General features: G+C 44.0%; 1 protein-coding gene and 1 long non-coding RNA gene across 4 annotated transcripts; both read left to right on the top strand.

The window, feature by feature from the left end:
* On the top strand, positions 1–5366 carry LOC142141041 (uncharacterized). 2 transcript variants are annotated; one of them, XR_012688603.1, is made up of 2 exons: positions 1–481; positions 4334–5366. It is a non-coding gene; the product is annotated as an uncharacterized LOC142141041 (long non-coding RNA). The 2 variants fall into 2 exon arrangements; XR_012688604.1 differs by lacking the exon at positions 1–481 and adding an exon at positions 490–711.
* On the top strand, positions 774–5366 carry LOC142141040 (uncharacterized). 2 transcript variants are annotated; one of them, XM_075199127.1, is made up of 2 exons: positions 774–4545; positions 5146–5366. In XM_075199127.1, exon 1 carries the CDS (start codon positions 916–918, stop codon positions 1918–1920), a length of 1005 nt encoding a protein of 334 aa, XP_075055228.1. In that variant the 5' UTR covers positions 774–915; the 3' UTR covers positions 1921–4545; positions 5146–5366. The 2 variants fall into 2 exon arrangements, with proteins under 2 accessions (XP_075055228.1, XP_075055227.1); XM_075199126.1 differs by having other exon boundaries at positions 774–4746; positions 4831–5366.
* Positions 5367–9385: the final 4019 nt, after the last annotated feature.

The following is a 9385-nucleotide window of genomic DNA, read 5'->3' as shown; positions in this document are numbered from 1 at the left end:
CATTACCATGTAACCGATACTTGACTTCTTGTTCTTCTGCTTTGTTTCACATGTTCTCAAGAAGTCTGCACATCTAGCAGTTTCCTGTGAAAACCCCACACCATTGAAACCGCAGCTATTTCTGCCACTGGCTTGCGCGACTGAAACAAGAACATCTGCTGATCCTAAATGTCAAACTGCTGTTTTGTTGTGTAACCATACATCTTTTTATGTCATCTTCTGTGTATAAATAAAACTACTCTGACTGGGGGCTGGTCAGAACCAGATGGAGTTTCAGCCTTACAACTGAACTTTGTCTGTCTCTCTATCGATCGATACCCACTTAAGACAGGTGCCAGGGCTCGAGAGAAAGGACCCAATAGAGGCTATCTCTGACAGTTTCAGTGGGGGCTCGTTTGCCGGGATCCCCAATACATCAGACCTCTCGACGCCTTTGGGACCTCTTCTTTGTACACAGACAGACATCAACAAAATCCAGCTGGTGAGTAAAAAGCTTTATTTTTACTCTTTTACAGTGCTGTCTCTGTATAAGGAGGTAGTGTCTTAGTTCGAGGGTACCTCAGTCTGATTGACGGGGATCTCTGAGCTCTGGCAACAGATACTATTAAGGGTATCAAGGTAGATTAAAAGGTTGAATTTTTGGTTAAACAAAATTACTGCATTACATCTATATGATAAATGTCTAATGTGACCACATCTGAAATAGGAGAAGTGAGTGAAATCACTTTAGAAATTGTTACAGTATAGTTTATAATTGTCTTTTTCTGTTGGATTTTATTGAAAGTTGTGAGAAATATTAAAAAAGGCAGAAGTCCTGCAAATTTGTTATAAAAATCCTCATTCAAATAAAGGGACCATAAGGTAATTCCTAATGGGAAATAAAGGGTCCATAAAGGGACCATAAGGTAATTCCTAATGGGAAATAAAGGGTCCATAAAGGGACAACAAAGACCCGAAATATATGACGGTCTGAGTCCAATACAGTACGTGTCTAAACGTGGAGGTAAAGACCTCACTAAGGGAATGAGGAAATTATTTAAAGTAGTAGGACTGTCTGAAGAGGGCACATTAAAAGTTGCATTCTGGAAACAGTTTGTGAAAGACAATGAGAAAGTTTTAAAGGAAAAAGGATATTTTAAAAGGTGTCAGATGTGGTGCAAATTGGCAGAACAGTTAGAAGATGATGATATCCCCAGTAATATATTACAACTGACAAATTTAAGTGATACAGAAGAAGAAACACCAGTGGTGGGGGTCCCTGGTGTTCCAAATAATAATAATAATAATCCATTTCTACCCCCATATCCACCCTCCCCATCAGGACCCATCATGTACCCTGATTTAAGACCCCTCTCTAATAACCAATCAGGCTTGAATTTAAGACAAAGACCCACGAAACAGCCCGATTTCTATGGACAATGGGCGTTTCCTCTGGTCACCGGACCACCGCCATATAATCCTAATACTAAACCTTTCAACAATAAAGTCAAAAGTGATCTCCCTTACGGAACCACTTGTAAAAAATGTTTTAGATGTGTCCCCCCATATTCAGAAGTCTGTCCATTCTGTGGCCGTCCCCAGGAATCCACTGATGAGAAGTGTGATCCCCCACAGTTAACCATGGATATGTTCCCCTTGGGAACTTCCACCACATTAGATAATGCAGACCCCCCTGCAGTAATACGTAGAACGGTCCAACACAGACCATGGACCCCGAGTGAGTCAAGGGATATCTGTGATAAGAGTCCCGATCCCAGAAAACATCCCACCCAGTGTCTTGCCTACTTTAGAAGAATGAATAGAATTTACACTTGTACATGGTCAGACTTGGAAGAATTAGCCAATATTATAATCGGCCCGAGTGGAACTGCAGTCCTTAAAAACTCAGATAATGTAGAATGTCCCGTAGATAATATCTGAATCTGCAACTACCTTTTTAGCCAAAATGAATGTATGGGCAGCTGCAGAACAACGTAAAGTCCCGGTAGGCACTCCCTTAAAGCAAGATAATGGGGAAGACTGCCGTAAGTGGTATGATCGGTGCCTAATCAATCACACGGACGGAGGATTCGGCACTGCTGAACTCCGTGAAGTACAATTACTAAAAAATACCTTTCTCATGGGTCTTAAACAAGAAATGAGAGAATCTCTATTCAGAAACAGACCAGAGGCAGGTAGTATGGACATGGAAGTCCTACTTGATATATTACGGGTAATGGAAGATAGGGAAGAGCAGAAAAAGAAAAAAACCCCTATTTATATTATCCAAACTACCAGTGATAAAAGAGGGGCAAGAGACCCTAGTGGCACAACCCTTGGAGCATGTTTCTTTTGCAAACAGACAGGACACATGAAAAGAGATTGTCCCAAATCCCCATGTATTACTCAATGACATTCCAGCATCATCTACCAGGTTTTCTGTAATTGATTTAGCAAATGCATTTTTCTCTGTACCACTACACCCAGATAGTCAGAAATGCACTGCGTTTACAGTAGATGATGCACAATATTGTTGGACTAGATTGCCCCAGGGAGCGGCCATTTCCCCATCGGCCTTCTCTGAAGCCCTGCATACAGTCCTAACTGCATGGGCACCAGAACATGAAAATACACGTCTAATACAGTATGTAGATGATTTGCTGCTCTGTGCAGACACTGAAACAATTTGCTTAAAGGAAACAAAAAGTTTGCTAAAATTTCTAGCACAAGAAAAATGTAAAGTCTCAAAAGAAAAATTACAGTGTGCTTTACCTCAAGTACAATTTTTGGGTCACTGCATATCAGCAGGCGCTAAACACCTGTTGAGTTCTAGAGTAACTGCCATACAAAAGTTCCCGCCCCCCACCACAGTGAGACAGTTACGTGCCTTTTTAGGACTTGCTGGCTACTGCCGGGAGTGGTTAATGAATGCTTCAGAACTCTTAGACCCTCTTTACACTGTAACCAAGGGTAACGCCACAGGCCCAATCACTCTAACAAGTGAACAACTAATAGCCTTTGAAATAATAAAGGAATTGATTGCAAGTGCCCCGGCTCTTGGCCTCCCTAACTATGAACTACCTTTCAACATGTTTTGTCACGAACAAAATGGTCATGCACACGGGGTACTGACACAAGAACATGGGGGCAAACAGAGACCACTAGCATACTACTCTCAAAAGCTAGACCCTGTTATAACAGCAGCTCCCACGTGTATAAAAGCAGTAGCTGCGGCTGCGTTACTGCTACAAAAAGTTGCAGACATAGTGTTGGACCACCAACTCACCATTCAGGTTCCACACTCAGTAATGGAAATACTTAATCAAGCCAGAACAAAACACATTTCTGCAGCCAGACTAACCAAATATGAAGTGGCACTTCTCACACCCTCGAATGTCACACTAAAAAGATGTACAGTTTTAAATCCAGCAACATTGCTCCCAAGTTGCATGGATATAAAAGAGGGGAGTAGCAGTAAGAAAGACGGTGACATCCGCCCGGGCACTAATGACAGTGGCATCTGCCTAAGCACTGATGTAAGCGCAAACAGCACACACAGTGACAGCGCAGAGAGTGCACAATCTGTGACAGGGCAGGAAATGCAACTTAAAAATTTTCACAGTTTTAATGATCATGACTGCTTAGCCCTAATGGACTTGGAAACCACACCTCCAGGCAATGTAAAAGAAAAATCTGGTAAAGGCCTGTGCCATCTGTAACACAAACAATCCTGGTCACACAGTGACCGTACCCCTCAGAGTAACCCCAAAACCTCTCTACCCATTCCAACGTATACAAATAGACTATATACAGTTACCCAAATGTGGGATATATGAATACGTCCTAGTGGTCATTGACCTATTCTCAAACTGGCCAGTAGCTAAAGCCACAGAAAAAAATACAGCAAAGAAACTACTGTCAGAAGTAGTATGCAGATATGGTGTCCCAGAAGTGATAGAATCAGACAGGGGCACCACCTTTACGGGTGAAGTAATGACAACTATCATGTCAGATTTGGGGATCAGTCAGGCATTCCATACCCCCTACCATCCACAGAGTAGTGGCAAGGTGGAAAGATTAAACGGCACACTGACACTTAAGATACAAAAAGCCATGAAAAGCACAGGAATGCCCTGGTTACAGTGCCTCCCCCTTGCCCTATACTCAGTCAGGACGACACCAAACAAAAACCACAGGCTAAGCCCCTATGAGATATTATTTGGGGGGCCGCCAAAAACAGGGTGTTATTTTCCTCAATCTATGGTAAAACACCAAGGTGAACTGACTAATTATGTGAAAGAATTGCAGAAGTCCCTCACTAATACACATTCTCGAGTTTTCTCTTCTATCCCAGATCCAGAGGATTGTGTTGGAACACATGTCTTAGTACCGGGAGACTACGTTGTTGTGAAGAGACACGTCAGGAGGGCTCTGGAACCACGATTTGAAGGACCATACCAAGTCCTGCTGACCACACCCACTTCAGTGAAACTAGAGGGGAAAGATCCTTGGATCCACGCCAGCCACTGTAAAAAGGCCACGGTGGCTCAGGATCAATCATGAAGGGTGTGTTCATTCTGTGTTTTGCAATAACTATAAATGTATGTTTCAATATGGATAGCCAAGATATGCATTTCAATATTGATACTATATGTTGCTTTTAAACTAAGCTTATGTTTTTTCCAATACTGTTTGAAAAGATGCAAAAAAGATATCAAGATAAAAAGGTCACTTAAGAAACATCTAAAGTCCGATCCAGAAACCCAGGTCCAACTCGCTCTCACTAGACTCTGAATAAGTTACATACTTAAAAAGGTTCTCCCTTATGTTTTATTATTTTCAAGAACCCAGGTGTACATAAACTATAGACCTGGCTGAATGTACATTTACCATCCTCTAAGGGCCTGCTAGGGGTTCCATTGAATTGAATGAAGTAGGTCAGGTGCAGGAATACTTTGTGCACACCAAAAGGATAGGCAGGATAATTATAAAAATGATAAAAAGAGGGGTTTATGTGAGAGATATCCATTTAATCAGTTTCTGAAGAATAATACATTTTGTATAATTAATGTCTGAGCAACAATCTGCAGGGCTCTGCAGAGCATTACCATGTAACCGATACTTGACTTCTTGTTCTTCTGCTTTGTTTCACATGTTCTCAAGAAGTCTGCACATCTAGCAGTTTCCTGTGAAAACCCCACACCATTGAAACCGCAGCTATTTCTGCCACTGGCTTGCGCGACTGAAACAAGAACATCTGCTGATCCTAAATGTCAAACTGCTGTTTTGTTGTGTAACCATACATCTTTTTATGTCATCTTCTGTGTATAAATAAAACTACTCTGACTGGGGGCTGGTCAGAACCAGATGGAGTTTCAGCCTTACAACTGAACTTTGTCTGTCTCTCTATCGATCGATACCCACTTAAGACAGGTGCCAGGGCTCGAGAGAAAGGACCCAATAGAGGCTATCTCTGACAGAATCTACAGCAGGAATTCCGGATGTAGGTAAATCGTTAAAAGGAGGAACTCTAGGATGAAAGCCTTGGAGAGCAAAAAAAGGGGAAACCAATGTAGAGTCATGAGAATTATTATTGTGAGCAAATTCTGCCCAAGGTAACAAATCAACCCAGTCGTCATGTTTAGCTGAAATGAAGCATCTGAGGAATTTTTCGAGCTCTTGATTAGTCCTCTCCGTTAGACCATTGCTTTGGGGGTGGTATGCAGAGGAAAAATTCAGTTTGATTCCACAAACACGAGAAAAGGCTCTCCAAAATCTTGCAACAAACTGTGTTCCACGGACTGAAACGATGACCTCTGGGCAACCATGGAGACGAAATATTTCCTTTATAAAAAGTTGTGCCAGCACTGGAGCAGATGGAAGGCCTTTTAGAGGTACGAAATGAGCAGCCCGTGAGAAACGGTCTGTGACTACCCAAACCACGGAAAAGCCTCTTGAAGAGGGTAAATCAGTGATAAAGTCCATGGAGAGATGACTCCATGGACGATCCGGAATGGGTAAAGGCTGTAACAATCCATAGGAGGCTTGTCGAGGTACTTTGTTCTGAGCGCAGACGGAACAAGCCGTAACGAACTCCCGAACATCAGAGTGAATCGATGGCCACCAGTAATTACGGGAGACAAAATCCAGAGTCTTCTTGATCCCAGCATGACCAGAGAACCGAGAGGCGTGAGCCCACTTGAGGAGTCTTGATCGAAGATGAGAAGAAACAAAGGTCTTCCCGGGAGGAATCACTAGATGAGCAGGGGTGGTGGCCAGTATACATTTGGAACCCAGGATGGGTCTAGGAGTATCCTCTATAGTATCAGTGGCATCAAAGGATCGGGAAAGAGCATCCGCTTTCTTGTTCTAAGATCCTGGTCTAAAGGTGATGATCATATCAAACCGGGAGAAAAACAGGGACCATCTGGCTTGCCGAGGGTTTAAACAAGAAGCTGTTTGTAAGTATAGAAGGTTCTTGTGATCTGTAAAAATCGTGATAGGAAACCTAGCTCCTTCCAAATGATGTCTCCATGCTTCTAAGGCTAATTTGATGGCCAGGAGTTTCCTATCTCCGATGCCATAATTCTTCTCGGCAACAGAAAGTTTACGGGAAAAGAAACCACAAGGAGATAATCTTCCACCAGAGTCCTTCTGAGACAAGATAGCCCCCACTCCCACAGAGGAAGCATCGACCTCCAGAAAGAAAGGAAAGGTAGGATCTGGTTGATGGAGGATAGGAGCTGTCGTGAATGCTTTCTTTAGGGAAGAGAAGGCCTTTTCTGCCTCAGGAGGCCAAAGTTTAGTATTGATAGCTTTCTTAGTTAGTGCAGTAATGGGTGCGATCACCGAAGAAAAGCCTTTAATAAAATGCCGATAGTAATTGGCAAAGCCTATGAAACGTTGGATTGCTTTCAGGCCTATCGGCTGAGGCCATTCAGAAACTGCCTTTACTTTCTCGGAATCCATGCATAGCCCAGATCCAGAGATCACGTGTCCAAGAAAGGGAATATGACTTTTTTCAAAGATGCATTTATCCAAATTACAAAACAGTTGATGTACCCGAAGGCGTTCAAGCACCAAGGAAACATGATGGCGATGCAACACAATGTCCGGAGAGAATATCAGGATATCATCCAGGTAAATCATCACGAACTGGTAGAGAAAATCTTGAAAAATTTCGTTGATGAAGTTTTGAAACACTGCGGGGGCGTTACATAACCCGAAGGGCATAACTAAATATTCAAAGTGTCCATCATGGGTATTGAACGCAGTCTTCCATTCATCCCCTTGTTTAATACGGATCAAATTGTAGGCACCCTTCAAGTCTAATTTGGAAAAAATAACTGCACCTTTTATTCTATCAAATAGCTCTGAAATCAATGGTAACGGGTACTTGTTCTTCACAGTAATGGCATTCAGCCCACGATAATCTATACATGGACGTAGACCCCCGTCTTTCTTTTTAACGAAGAAAAAGCCGGCTCCTGCAGGGGAGGATGATTTTCGAATAAAGCCTCTTTCTAGGTTCTCTTCTATGTATTTAGACATTGAGTTGGACTCTGGTAGTGATAGCGAAAAAACGCGTCCTCTGGGTGGTGTTTTGTCGGGTAAAAGCTCAATAGAACAATCCCATGGTCTATGGGGAGGTAATTTGGAGGCCTCCTTTTCGCAAAACACATCCGAGAATGAACGGTATTGGAGAGGAATACCAGTGGACTTAAATGATGATGCAGCTTCGTTCTTAGTGAACTTATTGATTCTGGGAAGGCAACGAGAATGACAGGCCGGACCCCAGGCAAGAACTTCTGGCTTATGCCAATCTAATGTAGGGGAATGAAGTTGGAGCCACGGAAGACCAAGAATGAGGGGATTAATAGCCTCTGGAATGACCAACAAGGAAATAGATTCAGTATGCAGGGCTCCTATACGAAGAGAGAGCTTGATGGTACGTTTCTTGAGTGATCCTCCACTAATACGTTTTCCATGAATGGCTGTGATGGCAATCGGGGGATCCAGGGGAAGGGTAGGTAAGGACAACTTCTCCACTATGTCAGCTCTTATGAAATTCCCTGCTGCTCCGGAGTCAATGAGTGCTGGAAGAGAAAGCTGTTTGTCAAAGGATTGTAGCAGAACCTGAATAGAAAAACTAGAATCAACAGGAGAGGAAATACGTACACCTAACTTGGCCTCTCCATCGTTAGTTAGGTTCGGTCGTTTCCCGGACGCTTAAGACAATTGTTTAGCAAATGACCAGGTTCTCCGCAGTAGAGACATAAACGATTTTTGAACCGTCTTTCCCTCTCTTCTTGAGAAAGGCGAGCTCTTCCCAACTGCATGGGCTCTTCCTCAGACATCACCGGACTCTGAAAACGTGGGACCAGACGAAAAGGAGAACGACGAGAACTCTCTCTCCTGAGAGCGTTCACGGAATCTAATGTCAATCTGGTTACATAGAGAGACCAAAGCATCCAGAGAAGTTGGAAGTTCACGACCTGCCAATTCGTCTTTAATGCGGTCGGTCAAACCCTGCCAGAAGGTTGCTACCAGGGCCTCATTATTCCAACGTAACTCAGCCGCCATAGTGCGAAATTGAAGAGCATACTGGCCTATGGTCATAGAGCCTTGACGCAGACGAAGGATGCCAGAGGCAGCGCTGGAAACTCTTCCTGGTTCATCAAAGACGTGTCTGAAAGCCTCCAGGAAGGTGGAACAGTTATGTAGTGAAGGATCATTGTGTTCCCATAGGGGAGATGCCCAGGCAAGAGCTTGACCGGTAAGTAACGAGATAATATACGCTACTTTAGCTTTTTCAGTAGGGAAGTTTCCTGGCTGGAGTTCAAACTGGATATCACACTGATTTAAAAATCCACGGCAGGCCTTGGGGTCCCCATCGAATTTCGGAGGATTAGGGATGCGAAGTTGGGAATTCACCGGGAGAGGAGCGGCACCACCCCCCTGGGCAGGAGCAGGTTGAGGAGGAATCGGTGGTGGATCCGGTACCGCTGCCTGGACTGCCTGAGCTGACACCGCCCCCTGCAGTGTGTCCAGGCGAGCAGACATGCTCTGAAGAAACTGAAGTAACTGTGCCTGGTTCTTGTCCTGTTCCTCTACCCGGGTAGCTAAATGTTCCAATAACTCCCTGGTTGAGGGGTTCCCGGATCCGTCCATCAGATAGATATATGGGTCAGAGCAAACTGTTAGGTTTCAAGGTTACCTTAGACAGTATTTACGCCGGCCTTCCTAGGGCGCGGAGTCTAACGGCCCTCCCGGTCTTCTCCAAGAACCGCCGCAAGGCAGGGTGGGTTTTGCTGCCGGAGAACCGCAGGTCGCGGCCCCCAGGTTAGCCTACTGACGTAAGGAGAGAGTTCTATGAGATGGACATGTAGCGGCACGGTCAGATCCA

This window comes from Mixophyes fleayi, chromosome 2 (assembly GCF_038048845.1).
Source record: "Mixophyes fleayi isolate aMixFle1 chromosome 2, aMixFle1.hap1, whole genome shotgun sequence".
In the NCBI taxonomy this organism is placed as follows: domain Eukaryota; kingdom Metazoa; phylum Chordata; class Amphibia; order Anura; family Limnodynastidae; genus Mixophyes; species Mixophyes fleayi.
Note: the sequence above shows the minus strand (reverse complement) of the source record. Positions and strands in the feature narration are given on the sequence as shown.

What these genes read in the sequence shown, in the direction of transcription:
- LOC142141040 (XM_075199127.1), top strand. Translation starts at nt 916, where the DNA reads ATGGGAAATAAAGGGTCCATAAAGGGACAACAAAGACCCGAAATATAT.